The following is a 21,580-nucleotide window of genomic DNA, read 5'->3' as shown; positions in this document are numbered from 1 at the left end:
GAACTCTAAACACATACTGCAGGAGGTATTCATTCAGATAAAAAAAAAAATTGTTTTTTTAATTTTTTTTATTAGAACACTCCTTTAGTTTATGGTGTACATGGCCAAATAACACACTGCTCATTTTTTCTGAACCAAATAGTAATAGGTTGTTGTACCATGTTCGCCATTATGAATGTGGAGAGAAGTTAAGCAGTATGACACCTTTGATTGGCTACCTAGAAAGATTACAATATGCAAGCTTTCGAGGCAACTCGGGCCCCTTCTTCAGGCAAGATGTAAAACCAAATAGGAAAAACTAAGATAAATTGTCAGCTTTACAAACCTTTAATTTGGCTGTTTCGACTCCCTTTCTATATTATCGTGCCAAATGGAGACGGATTTGCAGAAAAACGGACCCTGCCACACGGGATAAACGCTAGGATGAAGAAGACTCCCTTTCTATATTACCAAACTTTTTGGAACACTAATACAGCTTATTCATTTTATTAACAATGCTGTTTCCTTATGTTTGTCATATGATAATGTAACAAGAAGCCTTTTATTACGCTATTATTATTATTTTCTTAACAGCCGTGTTAAAAGAGATTAGGTTGCAGAAGTTCATCTTTACATCACCTGGCTTGTGTCTAGTCTATGGCAAGTTCAAAGCACAAGGCAGATTTTCATCCCCAGCTGGGCACAGGCCATAGCAGGCATAAAAAGCTCATACAGTCTTTTTTGTTCTAACTGTGCTTGAAGTGAATGGCTGATCTCTGTGCATGATGAATTCAGGAAGTGGGGTTTTTAACAGTATTTGTTATGGTGCGGTAATGGCGTACTCCTGCTAGTAACAATGGTGTTAAGTGACTTGACTACAGAAAATCATTTTTGGCTATGTTTGCATGTGTCAAGTCCTCTGAAAGCACAAGAAGCACAGTTCAGGCTTATTCAGAGGAACAAGCTACAGATTGTATCAGGGATAAATCTTGGTTACAGTATTTAAATTGATTACAGTATGGCTGGTATTGACATGATACAGGGTTCTTATCACGCCACTGCCGCATCCAGGTAAGAGCGGCATCATTAGCATCCTTAAGATCTTCATCGGTGCATGTAGGGCCTCTGGAACATACAGGGAGAATATGGTCCATTGTTTGGGTGGGCTCACCACAGGTACATTCAGCGCTTGTTGTGTGGCCCCATCTCAATAGATTGTCCTTTGTTTTTGCCCAGCTCGGTTAAGCGTGACCCAGTCTTTCCTAGAGAGGGACGTTCCACTAAGGACATGCTCTTGAGGTGTAGGAAGAGCTCCATTGGGAGGGCTACGGTCAGTCTCTTACCACCTCTCAAGCCTAGGTGTTGTGGACATCTTTGGATTAAGGGGTTCCACTGTGGTGACAAGAAACTGCAGGCTTTCCTGGTAGCAATGCCAGATAGCGCCATATATTTGGTTCAGATGAGCTGTAAATAAAAAAGGATCTGTTGTAAAGGTGGAAAAGGAACAGAAAAAGTTGGGATGAAAGTAAGCTTCTGCACTGAGAAAGTGAATATTTTCACTAGAGGTGTGTAAGGGTTTTTTTTTTATTTTCTTGTTCTTGAGCCAAGTTATTGACTGATAGAGAAGGTAGTTATAGATGTAGCACTCTTCTACCCTAGTCTACAGAGTGACATTTTTGGGCACAAATACCTTTTCTAATGTCGGTAATGATTTTGGAGTGTTGATCTGCCCTAATCACTATTTAGGACCACCATTTGGTATTGAAATCCATAGCTTTGTCAGAGCAAATGCTGCTTGCTTATGTGGACAAGTACACCAAACTTGTGATGTTTAGAAAGTAGTTTACCAAGATAGGGTCATTTATTCTTTGTTGTAACATCTTAAATGTCATTCATTGTTTCGAGCATGGTTTACTAATAAAAAGTATATAATGTATAAAATATACTTTTATTTAGAAAAAAAATATCTTCCATATTTCACCTTCAGTTATTTGTATTACATATCACTTTTTTTCTATAGCATTTTCTTACTCAAACATGGTAACATTTCATTTATGAGTGTTAACACTAAATTGTAGTTATCTTCTTGCTTTTCAATTAGTTGAAATTGTTGACTCTGTGGAGTCTTATGCTAACATGCTGAGGAACATTTTTGACTTTGCTGCCCTGAAGGAGCTGCTTTCTGGCCAGAATCGTCTCAAGATTCGTATCGATGCCATGCATGGAGGTGAGTTTTCTAAAGATGTTATGGTGTCATTTTTCTGTATCCTCATTTTTTAGTAAGGTTTAATGTGTCAGGGTTTTAGTGAAATAACTTTTAATACAGAATATCAGTTGTATTTTATTTCAATTTCTTCTGCTTGGTTTTGCATGTCTTTTTATCTTCAAAATTATTTTTTTTGGAAATCATCGGTGTCACAGTGGAATCCATAAAGTATTCAGACCCCTCACCTTTCTGCAGCTTTCTTGTGCTGGTTTAATTTTAAATGGATACATTTTACATTTTCACCGATCAATCTACACTCATTATCCCATAATGAAAAAAGTAAAAACGTGTTTCAGAAAGGTTTGCAAATGTATTAAAAATCAAAAACTATAATCTTACATTTATATAGGTGTTCACACCATTAATTCAGTACTTTGTAGAAAGCCCCTTTGTAAGCAATCATAGCTTTGAGTCTTCTTGGGTACTTAAGTCTCTACAAGCTTTGCACACCTGGACTCTGGCAGTTTTTTCTTGATTCTTCCTGGCATGTTTTCACTTTGACATTATGGGTTATTGAGTGTAGACTGATATACAAAAGTAATCATGAGAATTAAAAGCATATTTATTTTCTCCTTTCACTATTATGAACTTGTATGCAGTCTACGTATAAAGAAACTATGTGACAAACTAAAAGATCAGTACTTTAGTGCATTTCTTGACTATAGTTTGTGAGCTCTTTGTTTTCAATAGCTGCTTTGATCCCATCTATTAAACCCTCATTCCTTTATGATTTTCAAGATAATGTGGTACTGATTTTTTTTTTTCTGTTTATAAAACTATAGTCTAGCTCAGGGGTCCCCAACTCCAGTCCTGGAGGGCCCCAGTGGTTGCAGGTTTTCATTCTAACCCTTTTCTTAATTAGTGCATTGCTTTTGCTGCTATTTGACTTATGTTGGAGTAATTTTTATTGACTTCTTTTTTAAGAATAGTTTCTCTCATCATCCCTCTGAATTGCTTCATTTCTTTCCTCAAATGGCACCCAAACAGAAATGAAATGTGAAGTGAGTGAGCCAACAGAAGACCAACTCAAACCCCAACCAATTTCATTCCAACCAGTTGATTCATTAGGCATTGAGTCTTGTTGTTAATTAGTCTCATTCTTTAATTCCATGTTGCTGCTCTCATTGTGAAATAGCAGACATTTCCAAAATTGTTGATTTTCTCTTTTCTCAAAGCACAGTTAAAATGTTTTGGGAACCGGAGCAGATCAGCGTTCCTGAGACCTCCATCTTTCTTTATTTTCAGATATTGTATAATGGACACAGTTTGCTGGTCCTGTTTTGGCTGCTAACTAAGGATAAAGAAACAATTCAAGATCAAGTCAATTAAAATGAATTCAAAAGAAGTTTATTATGAGCAAAAACATGTCTCTAATTAAGAAAAGGGTTAGAATGAAAACCTGCAGCCAATTGGGCCCACCAGATCCGGAGTTGGGGTCCCCTGTTCTAGCTGATATTGTCTAGTCCTATAAAATGTTTTTAGTTGTAGGACATTATTCTTATTCTTATTTAAATGTTTATTCTACTAGCTAAAGAACATCATTTTATCAGACAGAAATTGTGAATCTATTAGAATGGTACTTTCATAATTGTTGAAGCTACATGTTTATTGTTATAGTGTTTCATCTTTGGTTTTTTTTCCTATTTCTTAAATCAATCTTTTTTAAACAGTTGTTGGCCCCTATGTGAAGAAAATTCTTTGTGAAGAACTGGGGTCTCCAGCTAACTCTGCTGTCAACTGCGTTCCATTGGAGGACTTTGGTGGACATCACCCTGACCCAAATCTGACCTATGCATCTGATCTAGTGGAGACCATGAAGGGTGGGGAATATGATTTTGGAGCTGCCTTTGATGGGGATGGAGTAAGTAGTAATGAAAATAATTCTTTACATTTAGATAGCACTTTTGTCACTACTCAAAGCACTCTCCACACAGGGTGGACCCGGGACACGAACACATGATCTCCTTGCTGTGTAGCAGTGGTGCTACCACCACTACGCCACTTGCACGGACAGCTGAAAGTAGTGGCAGCGTTGCCCTAAGGTTGATTATATTTAGTTTGACATCTTTTGACAATATGATGAATAGCTGAAAGAAAGGAACAAAAAAAATCAAACAGTAACTAGTAACCCTTGTTGCCAAAATTTTAATGCTAGCAAATTGCAAAACATTTAGCAACGTTTAAAATATATTTAGCCTACCTATTTGTGTAAATATGTTTTCAGTGGCTAACAAACTGTGTTAAATGTGAATCCGCTTCAGTAAAAATTATACATTCATTTATTTGAGAAGTTTTTATTAGCAGTAAAGGAATGTTTTTAGGCAGTAATGGTTTACCTGACTTCAGATGGATCTGTAACATTTTGTGGTGTGGCACTCAGCATTTCTTAATTAAGGAGATCGGTGACCTTGACTTTCATGGATCAATGCTCATGCAATCCTGGTTTATTTTTCAAAGAATGTAATGCAATGTAATTGTTATTCAGTCCCTTATATCGGCTCTTTTAAGTTGTTTGGTTGACGCTATCTATAAGAAACACCAGATTGATTTCCTATAGGGTAATAGTGGCCTGAGTGTAGTCTGGGTTGAATCACAAACCGAATTACTACAGTCAGCAAAATTTCACAAAGACCTTTAAGATAAATAACTAAGACTAGTTGTGATCCACTGAGACAAGACTTCACCATTTTTAGTTTAAGAATATCAGGACACTATAAAATTTTGCTGTTCTCAGTACCCCCAGCTTTAGATTTAGAAGTTGTTTTCTTTTAATATTCAGGACCGTAACATGGTGCTCGGAAAGCACGGCTTTTTCGTGAACCCATCAGATTCTGTGGCTGTAATTGCTGCCAACATCTTCAGTATTCCTTACTTCCAGCAAACTGGGGTTCGAGGATTTGCACGAAGTATGCCAACCAGTGGAGCTCTGGATAAGTAAACATACTTTTTTTTTTTTTTTTTTTTTAAAGCAATATAAAATTAATAATACTTATTTTCAAAACGTTCACCTTATGAAAAAAAATAAAAACTTTTCAGTCAAAATAATTGTTTTCCTTCCAATTCAGTTTACCATACCTTACAAGGAAGGTATGTTGGGTTGAAACTGTGTTCTGTCCTTTGGCCATCAGTAGGTATCAATGGGCAGGTTGCACATACTGTAGGTCATTCTCCTGTTTCCAGTGACATATATTTGAAATTTTGAAGATAATCAGATATTTCAAATGCTGTGTAAAGCAGCTAACATTTTGAATTTCTTCTTTCCACTTATTAGGGACTGGCAATTACAGTCATAACAAGACTGTTAGAATAAGCAAGTTTGAAATATATTAGGATGAATAAAAATTGCAAATTGTCTCTGTTTTTCCTTTTCTACAAATCATATGTTTATTCACACACTGCTTGAACAAACGGAGACTAAAATGTACTGTATTGCCTTAATTAACAATCTCCCTATTCTTCTTTCGACTGCTCTCGTCAGGGGTTGCCACAGTCGATCATCTGTTTCCATATCTTTTTGTCCTCATCATCTTGTTCTGTTACACCCATCATCTACATGTCCTCTCTCACCACATCCATGAACCTTCTCTTAGGCCTTCCTCTTTTCCTCTTCCCTGGCAGCTCTTTCTTTAACACCCTTCTCCCAATATACCCAGCACCTCGCCTCTGCATATTTCCAAACCAACGCAATCTCGCCTCTCTGTCTTTGTCAACCATCCCACCTGAGCTGACCCGCTAATATCCTCATTTCTAATCCTGTCCATCCTCGTCACACTCAATGCAAATCTTAACATCTTTAACTCTGCCACCTCCAGCTCCGTTTCCTGCTTTCTGGTCAATGCCACCATCTCCAGCCCATATAACATAGCTGGTCTCACTACCGTCCTGTAGACCTTCCCTTTCACTCTTGCTGATAACCGTCTGTCACAAATTTCTCCTGAAACTCTTCTCCACCCATTCCACCCTGCCTGCACTCTCTTTTTCACTTCACTTCCATAAGCCCTGTTACTCTGTACTGTTGATCCCAAGTATTTTAAACTCCTCCACCTTCACCAACTCCACTCCCTGCATCCTCACCATTCCACTGACCTCCCTCTCATTCACACACATGTATTCTGTCTTGGTGGTCCTACTGGCCTTCATTCCTCTCCTCTCTAGAGCATATCCCCACTTCTCCAGGGTCTCCTCATCCTGCTCCCTACAGATCATAATGTCATCCGCAAACATCACAGTCCACAGGGACTCCTGTCTAATCTCGTCTGTCAACCTGTCCATCACCATTGCAAATAAGAAAGGGCCAGAGCCGATCCCTGATCTAATCCCACCTCCGTCGCTCCTACCGCAGACCTCACCACTGTCACACTCCCCTCGTAGATATCCTGTGCAACTCTTATGTACTTCTCTGCCACTCCTGACTTCCTCATACAATACCACAACTCCTCTCGAGGCACCCTGTCATATGCTTTGTCCAGGTCCACAAAGACACAATGCAACTCCTTTTTTTGGACAGAACTGGTCAAAAAATACATTTATACACAAATTTAGAAGATTCAGCACATTATTGGAAATGTGAATTAAGTTTCAGTAAGTTAGTAACTGAAATTAGACTATATGCAAAACCTAATGCATGAGACAGTCCACATGTACCAAATTAATTTTACATCTCCTTCCAGTGTGGCCAAAGCAACCAAAATTGCTCTTTATGAAACTCCAACTGGCTGGAAGTTTTTTGGAAATCTGATGGATGCAAATAAACTATCGCTTTGTGGAGAAGAAAGTTTTGGCACTGGTAAGAAAGATCCATTTTACAAAGGAGATAAAATAACTGTAAATACAATTGAAGACTGGAGATTTTTGGGGATTAATTGCCTTGAACCATGTAGATCACTAACAGCTCTAATTCTGAGGCAGACCATTACATTACAGCATTTATTAACCCAATAATATGTGTTTGGTTTTTAAAATCTTATATTTCTAAACAGCACAGAATTAATTATATAACTGGTGCATGCAAAAATTTACTGCGTTCCATTTACCCTGGATGTTGGAGCTGGGAATAACATTTGAACCAGAGTTGATAGCATCCCAATAAAACATTTGGAAAACCAATATGGACACATCCAGGAAAGCCTTTGTTGTGGTTGATCCATCTGGAATAAATAATAGTCGATAACATTGCATTGTGCATTATTTTGTACAACAAAACACAAAAACATGTCAATGGATAGAAGTTGGACAGTACTGTGTATACAACAATAAGACAGAAGTGCTAATAAATGGTGTAACACTACCACTTTCACTAAAATGCTTGGTGCATGTCATCATTCTGGATTGATGTCGGACAATCTTGGACTTGACAGACCAGCCCTGGATATGAGTTGGAAATCTGATTTAAGGGGGCGTTCCAGCTGAAAATTCTGACTAGGAACATGGAAATTCTGACTTCCAGCTTTAAACGGAATACAGCAATAGTTCCCACATATTTTGTTTGGGCAGTTTTTTAAAAATGTTTCAAGGATAGTTGCTAGTGTCACAACAGATACAAATGTAAGTCTTTCCTTTAAAATAATGGTCAAAATGGACCTACGCAAATCCTAAGAAGTTAACTCAAGGCATTTTTTAAAATATTTTCTAGGTAAAATCCATCTGCAACTACAGATAGTCTAAAACTAATCTACACAAACTACTTTTTGTGACCAACAATAATAATTAAAATCGGACCAAGATGCAACCCCATAAAGGATTAGTGCTTTAACAGAAATTAGTAAAGAGAAAAAGAGAGTGCTTGCGTTGTGTCTCATCAACTGACTCACATGGTGACTGCTGACTAAATCACAAGAACTCTACACGTGTGGATTCTTACTATGTTTTTTTTTTTTTTTTTTACTTGGTTGATTTAAACTTGTCTGTGCTGCAATGCCAAAACAAATGACATCTCATCTCATAAGCAGTTTTATTTATTTAATTAAAAATGGAATGTATTCCATTTCAGCTCATTTTAATAACTGGCATGTGAAAGAGTTTGTATCAATTATAATTTGTCTTTTAGATTATTTGGAAATATTTTTCATTTTAAATAGATTTATGTGCACCAGATTTCATTGAAGAAACTTTGGCCATCCATTTGCCTATCCTTGTTGTTTTTTATATAAATATTGTGGTGCTTTATCATTAATAAACAGTATAGAACCAACATCTCAGCTCAATGTCCTTTTGCCAAAGCCAGTGTCTTCCTTGTAGTACTTGAGCATCACTCTCAGATCAATTATTAATTTCCCCAAATTCTGCATCACGTTAGTGGTAGTTAACTGATGCCATTTTCTACACTCCCAAATCAGTGGAGGCATTCCAGTGATGTGATACATGTGAGTATGTAATAATAGATTTACTTAGTGTACAACATTTTTTATTGATTTAAATATTATTGTGGTACCTGTAGTTGTAGGTGGAAGTACTATCAGCTATCTTTATTATATTCAGTATAATAATAAATAATAATATATTCTGTCTATTCAGTATGTTTTTCTAATCTTCTTGTAGGTTCTGACCATATCCGGGAGAAAGATGGCCTTTGGGCAGTACTGGCCTGGCTATCTATTATTGCAACTCGTAAACAAAGCGTTGAAGACATCTTAAAAGACCACTGGCAGAAATATGGGCGAAACTATTTTACCAGGTAAGGAAGAAAAAAAATGAAAACAAGGCTTGATACATAAATAAGCTAAAGTGGCCAGGGAAGGTCTGAGTTTACTCATCTATAATAAGATTGGGAAATGTGTAAAATTTTCCTTAAACATCACTGACTGATGATGCTCGCATATGGGGGGGCAGTGGTTGGTGTGGGATCATCGCCACTTTAACTGATTAAGCCAATATTGCTTTTCAACAATTCCTGTAATTTTCAGTTGAGCCACATGTTAAGTTGAACTAATTCACTGGTCCTCATTATTAATAACCATGCACTGTAATTATTTATTTAATATAGAAAAGCACAGATGGGTGAATGGACAGTTAAAAGAAATCATCCTTGCCTGTTTACTCCATTTTATGACAAATGAGCATGGTGAGCTAAACAATTTAACCAGTTATTTATTGACAAAGCAGGAATTTGGTTGATACCAAAAATTCACAAATGACAAACTGACATCGTCATTTGTGTTTTCACCATTCAGCAGAGAAGTTTACTCAGTGCTGCTAGCGCTCATGTTAAAGGCTCATCTCACCAGTCATTAACTGTTGGTGCTTCTGAATTTAGAAAAATTGCAAAATATAAGCAGGGTAATGCAAGATGAACAAAATGATACCACAGCCATTTCACATTATGTAAAACGTAAGTGTTTTTCTTTCTAAGTGACATACATCAGCATTCAGCTTATGTAAAATGACATTCCTCTATACAAAATAGTCACTTAAAGCCAAAAATTAAGTTGTTTTAAATAATTCAGTCCAAATTCTATTTTCAGGCAGTGATTGACATACAGTCATATGAAAAAGTTTGGGAACCCCTCTTAATTCTTTGGATTTTTGTTTATCATTGGCTGAGCTTTCAAAGTAGCAACTTCCTTTTAATATACGACATGCCTTATGGAAACAGTAGGATTTCAGCAGTGGCTTTAAGTTTATTGGATTAACAGAAAATATGCAATATGCATCATAACAAAATTAGACATAAATTTGGGCACCCCAACAGAGATATGACATCAATACTTAGTTGAGCCTCCTTTTCCTAATCTAACAGCCTTTAGACGCCTTCTATAGCCTTTGATGAGTGTCTGGATTCTGGATGGAGGTATTTCTGACCATGCTTCCATACAAAATCTCTCCAGTTCAGTTAAATTTGATGGCTGCCATGCATGGACAGCTTGCTTCAAGTCATCCCATAGATTTTCGATGACATTCAAGTCAGTGGACTGTGACGGCCATTCCAGAACATTGTACTTCTCCCTCTGCATGAATGCCTTTGTAGATTTTAAACTGTGTTTTGGGTCATTGTCTTGTTGGAATATCCAACCCCTGCGTAACTGCGACTTTGTGACTGATGCTTGAACATTATCCCGAAGAATTTGTTGATATTGGGTTGAATTCATCCGACCCTCGACGTAAACAAGGGCCCCAGTCCCTGAACTAGCCATACAGCCCCACAGCATGATGGAACCTCCACCAAATCTGACAGTAGGTAGCAGGTGTTTTTCTTGGAATACGGTGTTGTTCTTTCGCCATGCAAAGCGCTTTTTGTTCTGACCAAATAACTCAATTTTTGTCTCATCAGTCCAAAGCACTTCGTTCCAAAATTAATCTGGCTCGTCTAAACGAACATTGGCATACAACAAGCGACTCTATTTGTGGCGTGAGTGCAGAAAGGGCTTCTTTCTCATCACCCTGCCATACAGATGTTCTTTGTGCAAATTGCGCTGAATTGTAGAACGATGTACAGATACACCATCTGCAGCGAGATGTTCTTGCAGGTCTTTGGAGGTGATCTGTGGGTTGTCTGTAACCATTCTTACAATTCTGCGCATATGTCGCTCCTGTATTTTTCTTGGCCTGCCAGACCTGCTGGGTTTAACAGCAACTGTGCCTGTGGCCTTCCATTTCCTGATGACATTCGTTACAGTTGAAACTGACAGTTTAAACCTCTGAGATCGCTTTTTGTAGCCTTCCCCTAAACCAGGAGACTCAACAATCTTTGTTTTCAGATTTTGAGAGTTGCTTTGAGGATCCCATGCTATCTGTCACTCTTCAGAGGAGAGTCAAAGGGAAACTCAACTTGCAATTGACCACCTTAAATACCTTCTACCACTCATGGTTGGACACACCTGTCTATGAAGGTCAAGCCTTGACGAGCTAATCCAACCAATTTGGTGTTGCAAGTAATCAGCATTGAGCAGTGACAGGCATTCAAATCAGCAAAATTACAAGGGGACCCACATTTTTGCACAGCCAATTTTTCACATTTGATTTAATTTCATACAACTACAGGTGCCGGTCATAAAATTAGAATATCATGATAAAGTTGATTTATTTCAGTAATTCCATTCAAAAAGTGAAACTTGTATATTAGATTCATTCATTACACACAGACTGATGTATTTCAAATGTTTATTTCTTTTAATTTTGATGATTATAACTGACAACTAATGAAAGTCCCAAATTCAGTATCTCGGACCAATGCAAAAAAAGGATTTTTAGAAATGTTGGCCAACTGAAAGGTATGAACATGAAAAGTATGAGCATGTACAGCACTCAATATTTAGTTGGGGCTCCTTTGGCTTGGATTACTGCAGCAATGTGGCGTGGCATGGAGTCGATCAGTCTGTGGCACTGCTCAGGTGTTATGAGAGCCCATGTTGCTCTGATAGTGGCCTTCAGCTCTTCTGAATTGTTGGGTCTGGCTATTGCATCTTCCACTTCACAATACCCCATAGATTTTCTATGAGGTTAAGGTCAGGTGAGTTTGCTGGCCAATCAAGAACAGGGATACCATGGTCCTTAAACCAGGTACTGGTAGCTTTGGCACTGTGTGCAGGTGCCAGGTCCTGTTGGAAAATGAAATCTGCATCTCCATAAAGTTCGTCAGCAGCAGGAAGCATGAAGTGCTCTAAAACTTCCTGGTAGATGGCTGCGTTGACCTTGGACCTCAGAAAACACAATGGACCAACACCAGCAGATGACATGGCACCCCAAACCATCACTGACTGTGGAAACTTTACACTGGACCTCAAGCAACATGGATTCTGTGCCTCTCCTCTCTTCCTCCAGACTCTGGGACCTTGATTTCCAAAGGAAATGCAAAATTTACTTTCATCAGAGAACATAACTTTGGACCACTCGGCAGCAGTTTTGTCTTTAGCCCAGGCGAGAGGCTTCTGACGCTGTCTCTTGTTCAAGAGTGTCTTGACACAAGGAGTCCGACAGCTGAACCCCATGTCTTTCATACATCTGTGCCTGGTGGTCCTTGAAGCACTGACTCCAGCTGCAGGCCACTCTTTGTGAATCTCCTCCACAGTTTTGAATGGGTTTTGTTTCACAATCCTCTCCAGGGTGCGGTTATCCCTATTGCTTGTACAATTTTTTCTACCACATCTTGTCCTTCCTTCGCCTCTCTATTAATGTGCTTGGACACAGAGCTCTGTGAACAGCCAGCCTCTTTAGCAATGACCTTTTGTGTCTTGCCCTCCTTGTGCAAGGTGTCAATGGTCGTCTTTTGGACAACTGTCAAGTCAGCAGTCTTCCCCATGATTGTGTAGCCTACAGAACTAGACTGAGAGACCATTTAAAGGCTTTTGCAGGTGTTTTGAGTTAATTAGCTGATTAGAGTGTGGCACCAGGTGTCTTCAATATTGAACCTTTTCACAATATTCTAATTTTCCGAGATACCGAATTTGGGACTTTCATTAGTTGTCAGTTATAATCATCAAAATTAAAAGAAATAAACATTTGAAATACACCAGTCCGTGTGTAATGAATGAATCTAATGTACAAGTTTCACTTTTTGAATGGAATTAGTGAAATAAATCAACTTTGTCATGATATTCTAATTTTATGACCGGCACCTGTAAATACTGCTTCACTAAAAATCTTTGTTTGGAAAACACCTCAGTACTCAGATGTTCCTAGGAAATGAAAGACATACCACTGTTGTTTTTTTTGTGGAAAGTAAAGTAAATTATTATGCAGGCTGAGAGGGGTTCCCAAACTTTTTCATATGACTGTATGTCTCTTGCATAGTGATCAGAGAGTATAACACTTTTTTCAAACACAGTGGCTCACAGTTGTTTTGGTTATTCCAGACAGACTGGATAAGGTGTTGCAGCCAACACCAGTGGCGAGATTCTATAATACCAGTTGTGACATGCGCTTTGATGAATATTTATTTTTTACATCTTTTTGTCTTTTCTTCTCATCAGCCTGAGAGACAACAGTCTTTTACAAATACAGAAAAATGTGAAGCACTGCATGCAGAGACTGGGCAGCAATAGAAATTATCAAACGATTTAGCAGGACTTTATCTTGCCAGTCTTGATTCTTTTCATGCATCCAGTCTGAAAGCATCATACTTGCGGCTTTGGCTGTGATGACTGCAGAATTATATAACATACTTGGCCTGTACTGTCTTCTCTTAATAATATGCCCCAAGTGGCTTCTGCTGTGGGCTTTCATTATCGGTTAAAAAGCATGCACAGCAGTGCACCTACCACATTGATCCCCATATCAGAAGAGTTTTTCAAATTGTTAATTTGCATTTTACAAGGGAAAATGTAATGGGATATGTATTTTTCTATCAAAGAAACATTTACCGTTTCTAGTGTAAATGCTATAAATACAATATGTTTACGGTCTATCTGTATCCAATTGGGATTCAAGTACCTAGTGTGTAAACAGGATATTTGTGAAATGTTTAATCATGAGGATTATATTATTCGCAAAACCCCTTCAGCATTGTAAGTAGTCAATCCTCAATTTACTGATGATCTCGCTTTTCTGCAAAATCACAGCTTATAATAGTGTATTAGGAAGATGACCAAATAAGAAGTTTGATTGCTAAGGAAAGTGCTAAAAAAAACCTTATCCAGGTTAATAGCTTGTCTCAATACTACAAGAGGGCAAAGGTTATTTTTCTCCATTTACCCATTGGCTTTACTGTTCCAGATATGACTATGAAGAGGTGGACTCTGATGCTGCTAACAAGATGATGAAGGACCTTGAGGCTTTGGTACTGGACCGGGCTTTTATTGGGCAAAAATTTTCTGTGGGAGACAAGACCTACACTGTAGAGAAAGTAGATAACTTTGAATATAGTGACCCAGTAGATGGAAGTATTTCAAGAAACCAGGTAAGGGAGACGTACTTAGCTACACATGTATTGGAAAGAAGTTAATGATGTAATGATGTGAACAGATTATTTACACCATTGTAAATATGTACTGTATGTGAATGGTTTGGTTAGATCATTATCACTATCACCTTGCTTTTCACTTTGAGGATTTCAGTGGCCATACTCTGATGAGACGAGACCGGGCCATCCAATCCATAGCAATTTGCCTCAGGTGCTCTTTAGAAATTGCAGATGTTCTCAGGCAAATCATGAAATAAAATACCTCCAATGTGTTCTAAGTCTGGACATTTTTTCTCACAGTGCGCGGTGTCTGGTACACCCATTGTGGTAGACAGAGAGAAATTGTATTAATCCAGCAACAGGTTGCAACAGCAATTTTTCAACATAGAGCACTGCAAAGGAAAAACATACAGAAGGCCAATCTAGCACTAATAAATGCAAGTAACAGCTCAGTACCCCTCAGAAAGTAAAAGATGGCACCATCTCAACAGTAAGAGGATTATTTAGACATAGTAATGGCACTTGGTAGGAATTACCTTTGTATAGTCCTTTCTGCTACAGCACTCTTAAGTAAGTCTCTTGTTGAAGGTCCTCCCCTGTTTAACCGCAAAGCATTCTAACTGTATGCCTGACAAAGGTAATTTAGCTGAGAGGGCCAGGTGCTTGGGTGACTCACATAACACAGAAAGGCTCAACCTGAAAAGCTGTCTGGAGCCACCATGGTGATTTACCAACATCAAGATGAATGGCAAATGTTGGGTCCAATTCAGTGGCAGGCAACAGCAGGACAGATGCAGGCATTTAGACTTTGGTTTTATACGGACTTTGAGTGAAATGCCTACAGTATTCCCAATGTATAAACTTCTATTTCTGTTTCACGAACATTGTTGGCTACAATTATTCCTTTTTTTAAAGCTGTGCAAGCTTGCGTTTTTAGTGTTTGTTAAACTGAAAAATTGCTGAACATACAACATGCTTTATTGTTTCATGTTTCAATTACAACACAAACTCTGTTTTATCAGATTAGTGCTTAATTGGTTTCAATTTTATTTGCAAAAGAAACATTTTTAAGTTACATTTACTTATTCTATGTGTGTGTTTACGAATGAAAAAATAACTTCTTCTGATTTATTCATGTGCTAGCATTGTTAACCACCAATGTTCATTGACAGGGTCTGCGACTCATCTTCTCTGATGGATCTCGAATAATCTTCAGACTTAGTGGAACTGGCAGTGCTGGTGCAACCATTCGTCTGTATATTGACAGCTTTGAGAAGGATCCTGGGAAGATTTATCAAGAACCACAGGTTAGCTGCATTGTTTTACAGTCTTGCCGAACAGACCTCAAAAGTAGAGGTACTTCTGCATACTTGAAATACTGTGCCCTACTAGCCAAGTACGCCACTAATCGTATACTGTCATGATTTTAAGGTAAGGGAGTTTTCAGATGCTTTAATTGAACCATAGCTGCAATGTGTAAAATGGTTCAGCTTAATAGTTTATGAAATATATAATTGAAATAGTTAAACAAGAGGATAAAATCTGCTTTGGTAGTTCTGACTGAATATGCAAGTTGAATGCATATGCTATTAAAATCAAAAATTACATCACGACTATTATGAAAATCATATCGATTAAACCTGATTTGTAGAAAATACTGAAAATTAAACTAGCACTCTTTTAAAACATACAGTTTTTAAATACGTCTTAAATGAAATTTCAAACTTTTAATATGTGAGTTTTAATGAGACGGCCTTGCAATTGACTTTATAAGACTGGCTTCTTTATTGTACTCCATGCTGCCAATGAAGGGCCTGGCCCCTCAGCAACTGTTAAGTGGGTTAGGCAGATTTGAAGATGATGTTGTTTCTGCTTTTTTAAAAACATAAAAGTAAATAGTAAAATAAAAATAACACAAATATAAAAGTCAACCATGACTAGTAATGACTGGCAAGAAAACCTGTAATAAATATTTGTTTTTAATTAATTTTGAAATTAATAATAATAATGCACTCTGTAAAGCATTTACTGTACTTGTTCAATGTGTTGTCTACCATTATGTCTTGCTTCCATGCTATGCACAGTTTAATAGGCTATATAAAAAAGAATTTCATATTTGTATTCTAAAATTTCAACTTAACCATTCTCCTTTTAATTTCAGTGAGTATAATAATGAAGGGGCAGATTTTGCCATCTATATTGAATGCATTGTATGCCGTATATGTGACCCTGTAGTTAGGATATAGCGGGTTGGATAATGGATGGATGAATGTATGCAGTATATGAGGAACATTTATTTTATGTTGGTGATCCTCTTCCCAGTAATTAAAAAGGGGAAAAATAATATTTGTTCAAACTTTAGCAATATATTGAAAATAGTTATGATTTTAATCAAAAAGTAAAGTCTGAAGTATTGGAAACCAGCCATTCAGGTTTTTATAGCTGTGTCTGCATTCAGTGCCTCTGAGAATTATAATGATAGATGAGTCACGACGTTTGCACAAGTGTTTTTCTTTTATATATTTTATGCTGATGCCTTTTTCATTTGATCCACCATAAAAATAGGTCTGCTAACATTATTTTTTTTTTATTAGGTTATGTTGGCCCCACTTGTTACAATCTCCTTGAAAGTATCTCAGATGCATGAACGAACTGGGCGCTCTGGCCCCACCGTCATCACTTGAGCATTTCCTGTACACCATAACAAAGAGGCAATGGAATGAACAACTTGGAGAATGTCCTAAAATTTAATGTGCAACTGTCTGTGCAAATGTCTAAATCTATGTGAAATGTCTATTGGATATATATGTTTAAAGAGACAAGATAATGAATCCTTAACATTAATAAAATTTAATTTTTGAATGAGTTTGTATTTTTGTTTCAATTTTGCATAGTTGTTGTTTTTACTGTATTTGATATAACAACATATTTCACTTTTCCTCATTCTGTACACATGGACTGTAAAAATCAGTGTTATGTAGTGATATTTTAGGGCATTTAACCTAATAACCATTTGGCTTCCCAGTTACTCGCAGAAAAACCAGTATCAAGGAATGGTCTAGACAAGGTTTTGAAAAGAACATCGTAGAAATGCCTTTATTGGCTTCAGCTTAACCCACAGTTGTTGGGTAAGGAGCTGGTGGCAGTTGTCTCTGTTGTGCTTCTGTCAAACCTGTTCTCATGGCAGTGTTTGTAGGGTCTCTGCATTTACCTCCCTTCACTGTCATGACCCTGGAATTTTCCAGAACATTTCTAGTCAAGTGGCATGGGGCACTATCCTGCTGAAAAGGCTCATTTGCAGGTAGGTGCGGTTCTTTAAGACAATAATGTACCCAAACTGGTGATAATGTTAAGGTTTCCTTTGATTACTCTTATCAAATTTCTGAATTTATGTCATTTAAGGAATTCTCCACCCAAAAATGACACTTTTATATGTTACTTACTCCGTGTGGTTTGTAGTGACCAGGAACTCCATTCACATTGGTTCAAGTTTTTAAGTTGAAGACCCACTTTTCCCCTTCATTAATTGGTTAATAGTCCCGTCTTCAGTTCAAAAGAAGAACTCTATGTGAATACATTTTCTGTTTGTGGACTGTGGTATTTTCCAGAGGTATTTTATTTAATAATATTTTAACAAAAAAATGAATGTGTTTTGTGAGAGTATGGCTGGATGTCTTAACATGTAAATTATACGACATGAGTAATATGAGATTTTGTTTCATGGATATTTCTGATTTTGTTTGCTGCATTGGTCACCATAGGTGTCCATTCTATCAGAACCCTTATCTCTGTTCTTCATTAACACGTTAAGTTGTAAATTTTCTCACCCATCACTACAAACTAAATGGGGTAAGTAACATATAAAAGAATATCCTTCTATGTGGAGTATTCCTTTTGGAAATACATCCAAACCTTTACATAGCCATCAACAGATTGTACTTTTAAAACCCATGATGATGGCTCCTGTAATAATATCATGAGGTTTTTACCAAATCCAAGCTAATTTATGAGTGTGAGTCAATAAGCACCATGATTCATCAGAGTAGGTAATGCCACACCAGCACAGATATTCATTGTGTAGTATGTATGCTTTCTGGTCCACTACAACCGAACCTTATTATTTGTTGGCTCCTCCACAGCCATTACTGGTGTGTGACAAGATATACAACAAGCTGTCTTTATTAACGTACTTGTTGTTGTAACTGCTAACCGTGCCTGTTAATTGATGTCTTTTTGTACCTGTCATATCTGCCTCCGGGCGGCACGGTGGCGCAGTGGGTAGCGCTGCTGCCTCGCAGTTAGGAGACCCGGGTTCGCTTCCCGGGTCCTCCGTGCGTGGAGTTTGCATGTTCTCCCGTGTCTCGTGGGTTTCCTCGGCGCTCGGTTTCCTCCCACAATCCAGAGACATGCAGGTTAGGTGGATTGGCGATTCTAAATTGGCCCTAGTGTGTGCTTGGTGTGTGGGTGTGTTTGAGTGTGTCCTGCGGTGGGTTGGCACCCTGCTCAGGATTGGTTCCTGCCTTGTGCCCTGTGTTGGCTGGGATTGGCTCCAGCAGACCCCCGTGACCCTGTATTCGGATTCAGCGGGTTAGAAAATGGATGGATGGATGGATATCTGCCTCCTTTGGATCTTTTATCAAAGATTGTTTCAGACTGTAGGACTGCAGCTCTCATACAGTGTGTTTGTATGTTTATATATTTATTTTTATTGAGTAGTTTGCTATTCTCAATGCACATGCTAAGCTTTCATATGCGAAAACACCAGCAAGGTTGCCCTTTTCCATTATACACATGTCTGTATGTCTGGCTCATGCTACTTTGTACACTCTAAGACACTAGTTATTCAGTCCTACCGATTCTTCCAATGAATTGCATGTTTGTACCTGCCGTAAATCACTCCACATATGATGCTGTCACTTAAATGGGAAGGACAGGCGTACCTTAAACGTGTTCACTTACTTTTAAATCACAGTATGGAGTTACATTGAGAAGTTGTGCAACAGTATTTAGTGAATGTATTCTCTCATTAATTGTGCTCTGGAATGATAGAGAATGTATTAAGTGAATTTATAGTGAACTACTTAGGAAAAAGACATTTAAAATTATATACGTATTGGGAAAGCCAAAATATAAATCATTAAATATCAGTGATATCAAAGAGTAGAATTTAGGCTTCGGGGGAGAAGGACAATAATACTAATAATATTTATCAAGTAACTGTTGTTTCCATCTATTAATATTCTTGCTGGTCATGTGTTAGCTATTGACCGTCGCAAGTTATATGAGTGATGTGTCTTTGTCACGCGTACAGCACTTGTCTGTGTGACATTACTTTTAATTTTTTTACTTGTTTTTCATTCTAAACAGAAATTTGTCAATGCAATTTTCCTTTCTGCAAATCTAAATCTTATGTTTGACTTGCAGAGTTAGCTAAAATAAGAATGCTTAGTTGTATGAGCAGAACTAAATCTCTGTTTGAGAATTTCAGATTCACTAAGGTGAAAAAACACTATGTGTTTAAAAATGTTTTAATCTTTCTGCATTTATTCTTAAAGGGTTTCCAGAAGTGCTATGGGTGCTTTAGTGGTGCTGCGTCTCAGGTGGAGTGTGCTGTGTTGAGATGGCATGTTCTGCAAGTATCTGTGTGGCTCATCCTCTGGGTAGTCTGGTCTTCTTCCCACATCCTTAAATATGTGTAGGCTTGCTTAATCGGGGCTCTAAACTCCTACTCTGTGCTCACAGTCTGTCCCCCTGTGGACTTGAATATGTATACATATGACTTTATTGTATGTTCAATTATGCAACTTAAAGAGACTATAGATTCCTGATGGGGCACAGGCCACCAAAAATAAATGTGCATTTCCCAAAAGCAAATAAAATATCTAAATTGAGGCTTGTCATGAAAACTTGAAAAGGAAAATGACTTCAAGAACAGGCATGGTATTATTCTGTAAATACATTTTTAATATAAAGCATACTTTGATGTTGTGATGGAAGGCAGTTTTAGCCAGACAGGTGTAGGCACATTTTGTTCTTTTTCTAGTATCCTCACAGGAGAACATACAACTTTGACCTGTTTACCCACTGGGCTTACAACGTAGCATTATAGATATCCTGAAGTAAGAAAAAGAAAAAACAAAATGTGTTCACCAGTGAGCCTGCAGTGCATTACAGCTCTTTATTGTGATTGACTGTCAGCGTTATCAGGAAATCACAGCAAAATGTGCATGTAGAACAGTTAAGCTCTACTGGCCTGGAACTGTCAGGCTGGAGCATGAGTTATTTTGTGCTGGCATAGAGTCCAGACTTTTACAACTTCTTGGACGCAAACCACATTCAGAATAAGACTTCTTTTCCCAGCATTAGCTGACCCGTGCGTTAACAGAGCCTTGGGGAGCACTAAACTTTTGCTCTGTTTCTGCTTTCTTTCCAGGTGCAAGTCATCGGCGCGCACATCCTAATTATAGTGCACCTCACATCACTTGAGTTGGTATTGCTTTCTTTTACTTTTGCCTTCTGTTTGTTTCTTACAATGTTTTATATACGAGTCCAGACTCTCAATATTTTCATATTTTGTTTATTTAGTAGGCACGTCTACCCAATGCAACTTAAGATGAAGACAAATAGAAGGGCAGCATTACAAGTGCTAAGGTACAGTTAAAATTATTCCTCAGTTCAAGTTAATGATGTATACCACATTCAAAGTATAGCAAAATGGGTAACAAAATAAACACATAAATAAGCTTCAATATGGAAATGATTACAGCAACTTGAATATTGCTTGCTAAATGTACCAAATTTCCAAAAAGAAGAATTGAACAAAAAATTTTAACAATTATGGCAAGTTAAGTATATCTCCTCCTTAATGTGGTATAATTTCTAAACATACGCACATTTAGAAGTGAAATATTAGAGCACGCTAAGTGATTATGTAGTGTGCTAAATGTAGCATATTTACAAAAAAAATGTAAGTTTAAAATTTATAAAGTAAAAAGTATAAAAAGTTTAAATTTAGATTATTTAGATATTAAATGATTAGCGCAAGTAAAGTAAGCATTTCCTATGCTACATGTGGTATAATTAGTTAAAAATAATTTAAATTTGAAATATGATTACTGTATATCCTGCACTGAATGTGGTAAAATTACCAAAAATATAAAACATTTTCATTTATAATTGAAATATTAGAGCAAGTTAAGTAATTATATCATTTGCTAAATGTAACATAATTTCTAAACAAAACATACGTACAGCAGAAAATACTGTGTGGTAACTGTTGTAAAATTAACAAAAAAACGAACTTCAATTTCTAATTTAAATAATTACAGCAAGAGTATATCACATGCCAAATACAGATTAATGTAAATTTACCAAATAATAAGGATTTAAAGGTTAGAAAATTAATAATTAAACAATTGGAGCAAATAAAGTAATCATATGTGCTAAATTAAGATTTCAATTTTGTGATTAAATAATTTGAGCAAGTTAATGAATTATTTACT

General features: G+C 37.2%; 1 protein-coding gene across 3 annotated transcripts in view; it reads left to right on the top strand.

Moving 5' to 3' along the window:
• The window catches only part of pgm1 (phosphoglucomutase 1), a 49,052-nt gene extending 32,109 nt beyond the window's left edge, over positions 1-16,943 (top strand). For all 3 annotated transcript variants that reach the window (XM_039736083.1, XM_039736084.1, XM_039736082.1), the window contains exons 4-11: positions 2,081-2,206; positions 3,916-4,106; positions 5,025-5,179; positions 6,916-7,031; positions 8,783-8,918; positions 13,892-14,075; positions 15,251-15,385; positions 16,673-16,943. In XM_039736083.1, coding sequence (XP_039592017.1) covers positions 2,081-2,206; positions 3,916-4,106; positions 5,025-5,179; positions 6,916-7,031; positions 8,783-8,918; positions 13,892-14,075; positions 15,251-15,385; positions 16,673-16,762 — 1,133 coding nt within the window. In that variant the 3' untranslated portion in view covers positions 16,763-16,943. The remainder of the gene's footprint in view (positions 1-2,080; positions 2,207-3,915; positions 4,107-5,024; positions 5,180-6,915; positions 7,032-8,782; positions 8,919-13,891; positions 14,076-15,250; positions 15,386-16,672) is intronic.
• Positions 16,944-21,580: the final 4,637 nt, after the last annotated feature.

This window comes from Polypterus senegalus, chromosome 14, assembly GCF_016835505.1.
Source record: "Polypterus senegalus isolate Bchr_013 chromosome 14, ASM1683550v1, whole genome shotgun sequence".
NCBI classification, from domain to species: Eukaryota; Metazoa; Chordata; class Cladistia; order Polypteriformes; family Polypteridae; genus Polypterus; species Polypterus senegalus.
This window is presented reverse-complemented; position numbering and strand designations above follow the sequence as displayed.